This window comes from Dermacentor albipictus, chromosome 4, assembly GCF_038994185.2.
Source record: "Dermacentor albipictus isolate Rhodes 1998 colony chromosome 4, USDA_Dalb.pri_finalv2, whole genome shotgun sequence".
In the NCBI taxonomy this organism is placed as follows: Eukaryota; Metazoa; Arthropoda; class Arachnida; order Ixodida; family Ixodidae; genus Dermacentor; species Dermacentor albipictus.
The window spans coordinates 174699981-174715136 of NC_091824.1; the positions used below are offsets into that span (position 1 = coordinate 174699981).

Here is a 15156-nt window from a genome sequence, read left to right on the forward strand (position 1 = left end):
TGCAGTGCCCATAGGGTGGTAAGAACTCGAATTAGCCTAGACTTTAGGAGGGAACGGAAGAAACTGGTACATAAGAAGCCGATGAATGAGTTAGCGGTAAGAGGAAAAATAGGGGAATTCCGGATCAAGCTACAGAACAGGTATTCGGATTTAACACAGGAAGAGGACCTTAGTGTTGAAGCAATGAACGACAAACTTATGGGCATCATTAAGAAGTATGCAATAGAAGTCGGCGGCAACTCCGTTAGTCAAGATACCAGTAAGCTATCGCAGGAGACGAAAAAATCTGATGAAGAAACGCCAATGTATGAAAGCCTCTAACCCCGCAGCCACAATAGAAATGGCAGAACTTTCCAAGTTAATCAACAAGCGTAAGACAGCTGACATAAGGAAGTATAATATGGATAGAATTGCACATGCTCTCACGAACGGAGGAAGCCTAAAAGCAGTGAAGAAACTAGGAATAGGCAAGAATCACATGTATGCGTTAGGAGACTAAGCCGGAAATATCATTACTAATATGGATGATATCGTTCAAGTGGCTGAGGAGTTCTATAGAGATTTATACAGTACCAGTGGCACCCACAACGACAATGGAAGAGAGAATAGTCTAAGGAATTTGAAATCCCACAAGTAGCGCCGGAAGAAGGAAAGAAAGCCTTGGGAGCTATGCAAAGGGGGAAGGTAGCTGGGAAGGATCAGGTAACAGCAGATTTGTTGAAGGATGGTGGGCAGATTTTCTAGAAAAACTGGCCACCCTGTATACGCAATGCCTCATGACTTCGAGCTTACCGGAATCTTGGAAAAACGCTAACATAATCCTAATTCATAAGAAAGGGGACGCCAAAGACTTGAAAAATTATAGACCGATCAGCTTACTGTTCGTTGCCTACAAAGTATTTACTAAGGTGATTGAAAATACAATCAAGAACACCTTAGTCTTCCACCAACCAAAGGAACAGGCAGGATTCCGTAAAGGGTACTCAACAATAGACCATATTCACGCTATAAATTAGGTGATAGAAAAATGTGCGGAATATAACGTACCTTCATATGTAGCCTTCATTGATTACGAGAAAGCGTGTGATTCAGTCGAAACCTCAGCAGTCATGGAGGCATTGCGGAAACAGGGTGTAGACGAGTCGTATGTAAAAATACTGAAAGATATCTATAGCGCCTCCACAGCCACCGTAATCCTCCATAAAGAAAGCAACAAAATCCCGATAAAGAAAGGTGCTATAAACCACTTCGTCAAAGGATTGATTTGCTTTATTCCGCGAATACAAATCAGTCGGGCGGTCATCGAAACAGTCAAGCCGTCAAGGTTCAGATATCCCCCACACGTTAATGTAGTTCAAGATGATCGCTTCATATATGACGTCATAGTGCCTATATGCGCCTCGAATGCTGCGTGGGCCGGCGACGTGTGTATAACACATTCGTATTTGTAATGCACATTCAGTTCTAGTGTGCCGAACACGACATATTGCGCGCAGATACGTGACATACCAATACCTATAGCTATGAAAATAAACAATAGATAGCAGAATCATTATGCCCCTTCTGCCAACACAGACCACGTACACGTCGTATTTGGGCCACGGAACGACTGCTGCCGACGAAAGACGACGAAATTTTGCATCGTTTGTTTCACTTCTGCGGTTTTCGGCGCGCCTTTTCCTACTCACTTGGCTTGTAAGCGTATGGTTGTTTTAAAGAACAAGATAGCGGTGCGGCAGATTCAGTCACGTAAGATTTATGAGCGCTAAGCCATGTTTTCCAGGTGTCTGCGAAATCTCGTGCCGTCGTCTCTTCCGGGCTCGCCTTTGTTTCTTGCCCACCTCCTCCTTCTTACTTTGAGCGCCGCATGTTTAAATGGCGAAATCAGAGAGGAAAAATAAGCCTAGCGCCTTCGCAAAGGTGCGGCACGGGAAGCCCTCAGCTCAGGCGGGGATCCGGGACGCGCTCGTCTCCCGGGTTGCGCCCTCTGGCGGCCGCCGTCGTGCGTGGCGCGTTCCCGTCGACGCGCGCAGTCTTCGCCGCAGGGTTCGTCGGCAGCGCTTGGTCGCTGCCGCTCGCAGATGAGGTGGTCGCGTCGCCCTTCCTGGCCTCGGCTGTCACGTAGTGCAGCTCTGCAACCGGTAATAGCACGTCTCGGACAGTCAGTTTAAGTCGGTATAAGGACAGAACGTTCCTTGTATGAGTACGGCTATAACGTGTCAGGAGTGCATAGGAACGGCACTTAATGCTCGAGATACTTCGCCGAAGGGCGCACTTTGAACGTAAGCGCCGACGCTGTGAATTTATTTTCTGGACTCGTTTTAACGACAGCCACTCAGCCTTATGGATGTATTCTCAAACGTGTAGCTTCCTTTTGTTGGTTTACCTTTATTTATCTATAACGAAGACATTCCACGCAATGGACAAGCGAAAAGCCAGTTTTATACTATTCGTCGCGCAGCTTTCGCAAACTTTATCTTCCCACGTGCTATAGGCCTTTGAACTTATTTACCAGGCCATATCCGTTCTTTTCCAGTAATGAACTTTCATCGAACCTAATGGTAATATAACTTCTTAAGCGCTCTTATTTTCCATTTTTGTATACTACTTCTATTGCTTGTAAATAAATGAATAAATTAAATAAATAAATAAATAAAAGCCAGCAGTTCAAGTTCGAAATGGTCGCTGTGTACATAGCTAAATTAAGATATGTAACAAGATTTAATTACAAAGGTGATTATAAGTCTAGCAGCAGCCAACAGCACGAGCTCTCTATCAATCAGCGCACGGATCGTCGTCGTCGTCTTCGAGCTGCCACCGAAATTCCGAAGTGTTACGCACAGGCCAGAACCACGATTTCATTGAGGCGCACCATTGCGAATTTCGACCACGCGTGATATTTAACGTTCACTGAATGTACAGTACGCGAGCGTTCTTGCATTTCGCCCCCACGGAAATGCGGCCAGGATCCAACCCACGACATCGAGCGATTGGGCTATAGCGCGGCGGGTAGTGTGTGCCTAGCGGTCTCCAGCTCGTATCTCGCTAGTTCATCAGTGCAAATAAATCCCAGCACATTTTAATACTTGTAAATGATCGCCGGGAAACAGCCGCCACAGAGGGGCTATATGGTTATGTTTATATGGTTATTAATGTGCAGTAAATGCTAAGAAATCCTAACTCCGAGTTTTTCTTTCTCAGCACAAACACAGAAGGACACGTTGGCCACAGAAATTTTCGCTGCACCAAATAACACATTTAGTTTGTCTTATGAGAAACCCGTACTCTTGAAATCGCGGAATGTCCACCGTAACTAGCTCGCACACTCACTGATGTTCACCACTCCGAGGGCCATGAAGACGACGAGGGCGGACAGCGCCGCCACGGCCAGCGCGCCGACGAACGCCCAGCAGCAAGCGCAGCAGCGGCCCGGATCTCTGCACGGAAACAGCTCGCGTGTGGCTCAGCTTCGCGAGAGCACTGGTGTTTTGGTGCGTGCGCCCCTTGTCCCTTATCTTTCATTCACTTCTTTTAATACGTCACCGTACGGAGCTGCCGACAGAGCATGCTGCTCACTTTCCACGAGCTTTCGGGCATCTCTTTTTACCCCTTCAAAAAATCAGATGAGGAAAAGACGAAGTTCGTGACTGGACCTGACTAGGTATACTTATAATCCTATACACGTGTACATAAACGTAAGTACACATTAAGTTTACAAATAAATGTCGAGAAAGCATGAAATAATCACAAAAAAGAGTGGGAAAGGACTTAGATGTGCATCATCAAGATGCACAGCCAAAGCGCACTGAATGTAACATAAATGCATATACATTCACTTTCTCGTTTGCGTATCATATACTAGGTATTTAATTAAATTGAGAGTACACTCCCCATCACGCCCACTATTCGTAGTAGTTGAATTAAACTTGTGAATACCTGCAGCGGCGTTATAGCGGCTGTGGCGTTGAAGCCCGAGGTTGCGGTATCAAATCCCCATCGTGGCGGCCGCATTTCCATGGGGAGCTTTGTTGAAAATTGACTCTATGCAGGCTCGTTCCTTTGAACAGATTCTGAGGTTAGCTTGTCCAACGTTCTTAACATACTTAAGAACGTTGAGCTTGGTATATCCGCTAGTAGTTTATCCGCTTATAGTATATAGTATAGTATATAGTATATAGTATAGTATAGTATATAGTATAGTATATCCGCTAGTAGTACAACTCTGAGACATTCCTCCTCGATCGCGCTGCGGGTTAATTATGTGTTCTTACGCTCTTCGTCTGCGCAAGCGCTCTATACCGAGTGCGCCGAGGTGTGACGCGATGCGGAGTAAACTCAGTTGGCGCTGGTCCTGTCAATGTGCCTCTTGTGCAGTCGTGTTTTTTCGCGCAAACAATTAAATTATGTAGTTTTACTTGCCAAAACCAGGATCTGATTATGAGGCACGCCGTAGTGCGGGGCTCCGGAAATTTGGACCACCTGGGGTTCTTTAACATGCACCTAAATCTAAGTACACGGGTGTTTTCGCATTTCACCCTTATCTAAATGTGGCCGGCATGGCCGGGATTTGATCCCGCGACCTCTTGCCTAGCAGCCCAACACCACAACCGCTAGGCAACCACGGCGGGTGGCGCAAACACTTATGCTATCAAACATACCTCTTGCTTTAACGCAAGCAGACTAAGAAAAAGGCACCGATATCACCCGCGTTAAACAATGTGTCCGATCAAGACATCATGCCTTTCTTGGGGCTTCGCCGCTGAAATTCACAAGGGTGCGACCGTATAAGGCGTGTCTGCGCACTTCAACCATGTCGTCAGGTCTGCGTATGTTGCTCGTTAGGACATTTTCCTCTACCTTTGTTGACCTCACTTGGCAGACCACCGCCATACCGATGTGGATTCCTCCTTCTGGATACAAACAAGCGGCCTGTCGTCCAACAATGTGGCACCAGCTTACGGCGAGACACAAGCACTGGCGTCATGTGTTCAGCCCTGAGTGATTACCTTGCGGTGGAAGCTGCTGCTTCGGAGCTTAAAGCACCGTTCGTGACTGAGCATGATGATAGCACAGCTGCTGCGCCTTAACAAAGTAAAATTTTCAGTTCTTATTGAGGAAAACTAAGGGCTCGAAGTGTGATATACTTACTGCGTCACTGCAAAAGTAAGAACGCATGGTGCTGTGAACGATTTGTAAACAAACGGTGGTTTAAAGGCATTTTCCCTCAACAAATTTTTATCTTGAACTTCTAAATTAACAGATTCTCGACATTTTGTGGGCGCTCAACAGCATTGTTGTGAAGGGAAGAGATCAGCGCGATGATATTTCTAGATCTAAACTGTCCTCAACCGCCGAAGTAATGGATAAACTGCGGAACAAACGAATGAAACAGAATGAACACAGTGGCAGCGGCAATTAGTCATGCCAACGGACAACCCGTTGCCTTTTCTGCTACCTGAAGGCGGGCGATTCCGACGGCGCATAAAAACTCCACTCGCTTACTAGCACTACGTACCACCTGCTGTCAACCTAGGCGGCTACCAGCATCTCCCAACCACGCTGCGCCATTTCAATTCATCGCGCAGCACCACTTGCCCGCATACAGCCTGAATCAACCCACTAGTGTTTCAGGCGTTTAGTACATCTGGAATGCTGGTCTAGGCAGTACGACATTGTGCGCCATAGGACCACCCGCGTGTCTGTAAATACGCTACTAATGCTTGTGCTTAAAAGAACACGCCAGCGTACATTCATGAGAATAGTATAACTCACTCGTGATGCCTGCAAACGTACGCTGTACACGCCGTCCGAAAGGTTAATCACGGGGACTCGGGTGTCCTCTCGCGCAAGAACGATGATGCTGATGAGTGATTGAAGAGAAGGAGGAGCAGATTAAACTATTCACATTCAAACGAAAATATTACGTCGAAGATACTTCCCTATGTTAATGGTTCTCTGCCACATTCTCCACAATTTTCTCCCTAAAATTCTAAAATTGAAATTTTCAAGACAGGAATAAAAATTTGTTCGCAATTTATGAGTTGCTCTTTTCATGATCCTTCTTTGCTTCTCCTGGTGTGTTAACTTAAACTCTTGCAATGCGAGACCGACAGCTCTGTTGCTCATTCCTTTGTCTCACTCATGATCGGTTTACTTTGAGCGTTATCTTTTCGTTATCCTACCATCACAGAACGCCTATTGTAGCGTCGCACCCGAAGCCGAAGGACGACGCCGTGAGGTTGGCGGAGACGCTTCTTCCGGATGAGAGGGTCTGGCCAACGTGACGTTTATTCGACTTATACAGCATTTCAAACACAGGTTGCATCATGACTTTGGCTGGTACACAGGTGACGTGATCACACCTGATTGGGCCAACGAATTCATACGGACGCATAGGCATGGACGTCGCGGCTCCATCATGCGTACATGGCAGATAACAATTGTAGCGAGTGCTGCTTATGACACCAGAGGACATCACGACGCAACACCTATAAAAACTTAGGTAAGGGAAACTTTACCTTCTATAGTGCATGCATATTGCAACGGTAACTAAGAACGCCGCAAGTGATAGAGGAAGAGAAGGGCAAGCAGAAGGATAGAGTAGCAGTGCAACGGATATAAGAGTAGCGGTGGCGTTGTGAACTAAAGTAAGCGACCAAAAGATAGAGCTGACAAAAATCAAAACTCAATAAAATCAAAACGGCGGAAGATATTGTGGCGGAAGGACGTTTTTTCCCATTCGCTCTGTGGCGGCGACGAAATCATAAGTTTTGTTGCGCATGCTTTTAGCTTGCTTTTGTTCTTGATTTGATTTTTTAGCCTTTAAATAATAATTGGGTAGTTTTGTTTTTTAAAACTGAAGCTTTCTTTGCATCTTCCTTCGACTTTCCCACTGCTACTGCTGTGGGCTGCTGTGGCTGCTGCTGTCGCGCAGACCGCGTCGCGGGGGGGGGGGGGGGGGGGGGGTGACAGCGTGTATATGTATGACAGGCCCGAGTAAGAGAGGAAAGGCGATTGGAGAAACTCGTTTTCACCCCACCGCGTCGAACGTCCACAATGCCCTCTGGAGCTCCCTGGCCGTCGCCATCTGCAGGCTTGGAGTGACGCCTGACACTGGCAAAAGATGCCGAAAGCGTGTGTGGCTATACTACTCCAGGCACAACCAAATTAGGAAGGCCCACGAAGCTTCAACAAAGGCACTCACTCATTAGAACAGGAATTTCCCTCCCTGGTGCAGTAGTATTCGGCCACTACCTCCCGAATGTTGTACCGTCGGCAAAATAAGCTCTAGCTCCAAGGTCCCATTGTTTTCATGACACACTGGCGAGAGGCAAGTAGTGTAAGGGGAAAAATTATGCCAAATTTTACAGCATATATTGTCTGCTCTTGATACATCAGCTGCACATTTAGTGTTCAGGTGCGGCAGTAAAGGCTTTCAAACAAATGGAGAACTCGTAGGAAAGCAAGAACGTTATGGAGACAACAGTGTTAACAAGGACTTCTGCAAATATTGTGTGAATAAACAAGGACACTAGGTCAGCATATAAGCAAGCCCAATTTATTGCCACGGATTCTTGGAAAATGCAATATAGAGTTTCTTGTTGAAAAAAAAATTGGGCTTGTGTATTCGAACAAGGCAAAGAGGTTGCAAGGAGATGAACACTTCAAATGAGTAACAGAGGTAAGCAGGGGAAGCCTCAGCCTCGAGCTAGCGTGTCAACAAGCAAACATATTTGTGAGGGCCATGACGAAGACAAGTCCCCACACTGAGGCTTCCCTTACTCGTCCACTGTTTATTCGCTGAATGTTAAGTCAAACTTGCTACGAGCACATTTCCAAAACGTTTTTGGCAACACGCTGGGCTCAGGTTTATCAATTGCTGTGTGAAGAGAAAGACAGAATGTTTTTAGTGATTTTTCATGTTCGGGAAGTGTGAAGTAGGCGGGTTTTGTGAACTTGCCTTTTCTAGCCATCCGTTATGGTGCAGAGCTAGCCTAGTTAATTATTTCATGCAAACTGTACATGAACCATTTGTAATCAACAAATGGAAAATAATGGAAAAAAAGAACAGAGTGCAAAAAAAACGGGGACACGAGCGAGCGACAAGCACAGGCCCTGTCTCCGCGCTGTGTCCTTCTTGTCCAACGAATCACCAACACGCTCAAGCTTCCATGCTAAGTAAAATATTGTGTTTATTCAGATCTAATTATAATCCTAGCACTTGCCGTCCTAAGAACGTTCCCTTAGATTTTGTCATATCATATACATATCTTGGTGTACATATTAATAATATCTTAAATTGGACCATTAATATAGAGTACATCATGAGCAATGCTAATCACATGCTCGGGTACTTACGTCGTAACTTTTGCAAAGCGCCGTCCACTTTAAAACTACAGGTTTATAAGACTCTTACATGCTCGAAACTTCAATGTGCATCTGCATTATAGGGTTCCAGTAGCGTTAATTTCATTACTCCAGTTGAACTAGTGCAAAATAACTTTACTAATTTTATTATGTCTAATTAGTACTGTACTGGGAGTATAACCTCAATGAAAACTAACCTAGCACTTATTGCACTAGCTAACCGCCGCAATGTCGCCCGTCTTTCGCTAGTTCATAAAATTTTTCCATCACAGCCCACTTCACGACGACTTCGCACCGCGGCCTCAGTACATTTCAAACCGCGCAGATCATCGCAGTAAGGCAGAAATTTATTCATGCTACACGAAGTCTTTCTTTTAGTCTTCCATCCCCCGTACATCTCAGAAATGGAGCCACCGTCCCTCAAGTATCGTAGCCATCACGGATAACAAACTTTAGTGAAAAACATTAGCTAACATTGTATAATTGCGGATAATTTTTATAGTACAGGAACTCACTACACTTGTTTGTTTGTTTGCTTTACTCTACTACTTTGTAAGCGCTCCCCTCTTTAATGTCATACGTCCCGGAGGGTATTGTAAATAAATAATAAGATGAACAGTGACTGCCAGAATGTCAGTCAACATGAAGTGTTATTTCTTCAAAATTGCACTCAGTGCGTTTGATCGTTCTAAACTCTTTTTATTTTCATGTAGCAAATTATTGTTGTGAGGGAGGATGTGGTACTTGGTGACAATGCCCATCAAGCTGATTTGCAAAGAGCAGATGACAGAGTTTGTGCATTAGAAACTAGAAGCGTATTACATTGTTTCTGTTCTGGTCGTCATTCTATAATGACTAGAAAAGAAACAAGTTGAGACTCAGCATGTTGTTTATCAATGCAACCTTTGGTATATGCGCATGTGCTAATTCCATTAACTTTTCTTTGTACAGGCACCAATTCTCGTTCACTGTCCGCTCAGAAAAAGTTGCTAAGAATGAGGACGTGAAGCTTTCCATACCATTGTTAATAGCGCTGACCTTTGCTCTTTTGTAATCAAATACTTGTTTAGTTTTCAGGTGACGTGAGCATGAAGGTGTATGAACTGTGAATTGTAACAACCGGTGGTCACTGAACCCATCCGTAAAAGTGATAGCGTTTACCCTCTCGGGCGCGGATGATAGAACAAGATCTAAAATATTATTGATACGAGTAGGCTGGTTTGTTAATTGCACAAGTGAAAAATGAAGTGTTAGTTGAACGAACTCACAAGATGCACGTGTTGGCCTCGCAAGTTTTGCCAGTCAATGTCTGGAAAGTTAAAGTCACCAAGAAGAAAAATATCAGCTTTGTTATATTTGGATTGAATAGACGTAATGTTGTCGTGTAATTCGGAAAGGAAATTGTAGGAGCTATCGGGTGGTCTGTAGCATACACCATAAATTGTATTCGATTGGGGAAATGTTACGCTGACCCACAGAATTTCGAGACTGGATGACATCGGCACAAGAAATGACGGGATACGTTTTTTTTTTTTATGGCGAGCAATACCTCACCACCTCTTCTGTCGTCCCTATCTCTGTGATAGATAGTGTAAACATTTGAATGGGGTAGAACTTCGCCATCCGTAATTTCAGAGCTGAGCCAAGTTTCCGTAAGTGCTAATACATCACATTCGCAGTCGTCTAAGTATGACGAAACTTCATTGCGTTTAGGAAGAATGCTACGAATGTTAGTTAATGATATAGATTGGCTCGAGGGCACGATACGCTCGTGTAGTGAATTGGGTTTTTTCCTAAAGGCACGTGTTCCCAGCCTAGGTCTTTGCTATCGGGGTAGGGGGATTACAGCGGTGGACGCTATGTGTACACATTGTTATCGATTCTTAGTTTATCGAGGGTTAGCTTAAATTGCGCGTTTTTGGTTTTTACGAAGTCAACCAGTTTGCGCCGAGCGATACGGGTTTGCAAAGAAAAATCCTCATGAACAGCACAATTAGTGTTCTTGAACTTGTGGCCTTTTTTTCTATTACGCGCTGCTTATCCTTAAAAAAGGCGAACTTCACTATGACCGGTCTATTCTTCTCATCGTTGTATTGACCGAGGCGATGCGCGCGGCCTACTTGAGCTGGATCGATAGTGATACCAAGGTGTTGGTTGCATATGTAAATGATTTTTTATTCTGATGATAACCATGATTCGCCTTTGTCATCTGCGATTCCAAAGAATAGCAAGTTGCAGCGGCGGAGTCTATTTTCTGGGTCTTCACAGCGCGATTGTATTGTTTTTAGCTGTGTGGAAATGCCTTTAGCTATATTCAGTGATTCGGGCGATGTATCTTGACCGAACTTTTCATTGAAACAATATCGACTTCTACAGCCCGGAGCCTAGTCGACAACTGCTTTAGCTCGACATCAACTGACGCCTGCCAATTTTTTAGTGCTCGCAGGTCATTACGAATCTCGTCCTGGCCGGATTCAATGCGTTGCAAGGTTTTGAGAACGTTATCCAGCACATCCGGCCCGGGGTTTGATTCTATATCACCGGATAGAAGTAGGCGCTACCGACATATGCATAAAGAAAACAAGTTTTGCCACGTTTCAGTAACGACATTAGCTCACTGGGGCACGACACCGCAAAAAGACATCGGTTGCTACTTCTCAGACAAGAACAGCGGTTCAAGTAACCAACCTGAAACGTGAGCACGGGCGAGCACTCCATGTCCGAAACGGTGTTGTGCCCCAGCGTGGCGGATGCGGATGGTCGTTTAAATACGGTGCAGTCTATGCTGTCTGTCGAAGCAGTTGGCTTTGAAGATCCCCGTCGCCAGCAGATGAAGTGAGTACCATCCAAGGCTGGCAGTTGCGTGCGATTCATGAAGCGGTCCGGTGGCTGTTTCCAGATAAATGGGCCAGTTGCGCACAGGGCAGCAGGCAACGCCAGAAGAAGGGACACCTGAAACGTGAGCACGGGCGAGCACTCCATGTCCGAAACGGTGTTGTGCCCCCCCCCCTTTTTTTGTGGGGAACGTGCTCGGCTGTTAAATCATTATTTAGCTTTATTTCTGTTGATTCTGACAATAGGACAAACACATTAACGCACCAGCGGCAGATTCGTCATCCGTATTTTTTCACTTAACAATTTTTTTAGTTTCCTCTGTAGACACCATGCACATGCAAAATATATGTAAATATCCAGGGTGCTCAACTATCATGCACCAACATGTAAAAATGTGCAAATGCCACGTACCTATAACAGAAGCAAGGTAATGTCGTTCGCCGTCGTTTGGAGATATTCAGATTATTTATTGCATTCCACCTATTTACGTAATATGTCTTAATTAATTAGTCAATCAACTTCTCAAATATTATAGTTAGATGACAAGTGTCAATGAGAAAATCGTAGAGCAACGTGAAAAACTGCCGATACAGCTTTCTGTTGATCAATACGTCCTGCATAAAAGCGCTTTTCCTAGCGTGAAAGAAGCCCGCGAATGCTCACAATGTGCCTCGACTGGTCAGTCGCGGCGCAATAATTGTCATATGATAACAAGCTAACTAACAGACACCAAGGACGGCATCGCGCGCGCGTAAGCGAAAACGTGTGTGCGTGCCCCACCAGCGGCCAGGCGCATTTCTGCCGTCGGCGTGAGGTTCCGTATGAGTGAAATCCTGTGACGGTGAACTCGGTTCGCGTGCGCGGGCAAGCAACGCGGGCCGGACGCGTGCCCCCTCCTGTGGCGCGCAAGGGGGTGAGGCGAGGTGGGAGCGGCGTTCTCCGGCGGCTGCGACGGTGCCTCGATAGCCTCCTCACCCGCCGCTCCGTTCAGAGTGGAGACAACCACGGCGTCTACTGCGGCGTTGGCCCCACGAATCGCGGACGCCGCAGTAGACGCGTTTGGCGAACGCCGTGGGGACGCGTTGCCGGCGCTCGTGTGTCTTGAAAGCGGTCGGCGACGTGGCTAAAGTGCGCGCCCGCGCGGGCCTCATCTTCAAAGCGATCTGCGGTGTTTGCAGAGTGAGCGTAGTGCCGGTAGCTGCGTATGCGATGTGGTTTCGACGTTTCGTACGCGTTCAAGTGACAGGTGCACGGAGGTCAGTTGGCTCGCGGCTGCTGCCACGATTCCTAACTCCAGCGTTTCCACAGACAGTTTCCCCTGTCATCGAGCTATGTGTGTTCATGTTTACCTGCGCGCGTGACGCCATGCTGGTTTGGTTAAAATCCGTTCACGGGCTAGTTGGTTTGAATCCATGATAGAATGTGTAAGCGCGACTGAACAAGGACGTAGAAAGAAGCAGACACAGAAAAACAGCGCTGTCTCAGTGTGCCTGTTGTTAATTTAGTTAGTAAGCGAATGTTTACAAGTTTATCCGGCCGATAAAGCTGCTATCCTTACTTCGTACAGCTATGTACTAATTCGCTATCGCAATCGGTGCTTCGCCTTTCCAGCGGAACTGCAAATTTTTATTGCGATAGCAATTATATGGACATTCCAGGCGCATTTCTGCCGTCGCCGTGAGGTTTCGTATGAGTGAAAGAGGGTGAGGGTGAGCCGGCGAATGAGGTTAAATTTGTCGAGTGCGCGTAGTGCCGGTAGCTTCGTGAACAGTGTGCTTTCGAGGTTTCGTTCGCGTTGAAGAGACAGATGCACGGATGTCAATTGGTTCGCGGCTGCTGCCGCGATTACTAACCCCATCGTTTTTGGACAGTTTCCGCTGTCAACGAGCGAGATATGTTCATGTTTACCTGTGCTCGCGTGACACCGTGCTGGTTAATTTAGTTAAAGCACGTTGACATGCTACTTGTCTTTTTCATACTTTTATTTACATTAATTTATCATTTTCTTGTTTTTTCAATAAATAAGTACATGCAAAATTCCCAATGCTCCTCAATGTCTTTGTTTGTAGCTTCTTGTTGTATGACCAACAAAAACCGCTTTACCTTCTTCTCGTTCATATATATATATATATATATATATATATATATATATATATATATATATATATATATATATATATATATATATATATATATATACCAGAAAAAAAGCAGTTCTGGGTCCGGGTAAATATTCACAGTGAAGTAGACGCGCGTATGAAGCGGTTTATTGACGTTTCGGCTGGGGTCCGGCCTTCATCAGAAACTGATGAAACTGTTTCTGATGAAGGCCGGACCCCGGCCGAAACGTCAATAAACCGCTTCATACGCGCGTCTACTTCACTATATACATATATATATATATATATATATATATATATATATATATATATATATATATATATATATATATATATATATATATATAAGAAAGGCGATTAACCGAGGGGCCCAATTTTTATTAGTCATATCATGAGAAGCCAACAGCCAACAAACACTAACACCAAGGAGAGCATAGGGGAAATTACTCGTGCTTAATAAATGAAATAAAGAAACGATATATTAATCAAATTGAAAGTGGATGAACAAACAACTTGCTGCAGGTGGGGGCCGAACCCGCAACCTTCGCATTACGTGTGCGTTGATTTACCAATTAAGCTATCGCGGCGCCGTTTGCCCATCCACTTCCTTGGGTATTTATGTTTCCAAGTATAACCTGAAAGTGTTAGCCAGCGCCACCACTCACAAGCCTTGGCGGCAGATGTGGAACACCCGCCGCCAGGGTTTCCGCCTTGGCTATTGGTTTGTGCCACCTGCCCTTCGTTTCTTCGACTATATATATATACTGTAGCGAGATATAAGCTATTCTTTGTCATCTGTACATGATCATCATCATGTGGGGCTCATATGGGGTTCTTCTTCATCATCGCTTGTGGGGCTGGCTCTCGAGTGTGATCCGTGCTGTGGGCGTGATCGCTTCGCCGTATCTTCGAGTCGGAATAAACGTAGTGACAGCTGCCACGTCACAATATATATATATATATATATATATATATATATATATATATATATATATATATATATATATATATAGCCCCCCCCCGGGAAGTTCGAACTTTCGTCTATGTTGGGGAAGATGATTGTATGAAAATGTTGACGCAAATGAACTCTACTTCACAGCTGCTGTACACGCACAATGTCCTATGTTTCATTATCCCGGCATCTCTTCGCCCTTTTGCTATGAGAGACTGTTCGTGCTTTTCCGTGTACATCTGCCCTTTGTTTATCCATACCCCGAGATATTTGTATTCGGCCACTCGGCGTATTTCATGGCCTTGTATTGTTAGCTCCTGATCGGTTGTATCGTTGAAAAACGTCCCATCGGACTTAGCTGCGCTAAAACTGAAACCTAGACTGTCTCCTTCGTCTCCACAATAATTAACCAGAGTTTGCAAATCTTCCTGGCTACCTGCTAACAGTAGAATATCGCCCGCATACATTAAACCAGGTAGTCGTTGCTTAACAACCTTTCCGCCTAATGTGTACGACAGATTAAACTCTAGATTCCCTTCTTGTAGCCTCCTTTCCATACTTATATAAAGCATGAACAACAGCGATGATAGAGGACAACCTTGCCTTAATCCTTTGTGGACCTCGACAGTTGTCGTACTCTTAATTCCTTCCCGTGCTATTTCAACATTATTTTCTCAATATATTTCCTGTAGGAAATCAATTACCTCATGACCGATACCTTCAGCTTTTAATATGTTCCACAGGAGTTCTCTGCTCACGTTGTCGTATGCAGCGCTTATGTCCAGGAAGGCTAAATACAGAGGTCTATTTTCCGCCTTAGCTATTTTCTATGCACTGGGTAAGCACGAACAGGCTATTATCTAAGCGCCTACCCCTTCTGAA

At 45.1% G+C, this 15156-nt stretch overlaps 1 protein-coding gene across 1 annotated transcript; it reads right to left on the reverse strand.

Annotated features, from left to right (window-relative positions):
• Positions 1-1218: 1218 nt before the first annotated feature.
• LOC135913594 (uncharacterized) lies at positions 1219-11349 on the reverse strand. The gene is made up of 4 exons (XM_070538004.1): positions 11056-11349; positions 9636-9676; positions 3331-3437; positions 1219-2132 (listed from the first exon to the last, which is right to left on the reverse strand). Exons 1-4 carry the CDS (start codon positions 11347-11349, stop codon positions 1939-1941), a joined length of 636 nt encoding a protein of 211 aa, XP_070394105.1. The 3' UTR covers positions 1219-1938.
• Between the last annotated feature and the right edge of the window lie 3807 nt (positions 11350-15156).

Excerpts from the sequence above, each read along its gene's own strand:
- LOC135913594 (XM_070538004.1), bottom strand. The coding sequence starts at position 11,349 with ATGGAGTGCTCGCCCGTGCTCACGTTTCAGGTGTCCCTTCTTCTGGCG. Across the intron at positions 9,677-11,055 it reads CGCCCGTGCTCACGTTTCAG|ACATTGACTGGCAAAACTTG; the intron begins GTTGGTTACTTG and ends TTAACTTTCCAG. Across the intron at positions 2,133-3,330 it reads CCTCGGAGTGGTGAACATCA|AGCTGCACTACGTGACAGCC; the intron begins GTGAGTGTGCGA and ends TACCGGTTGCAG.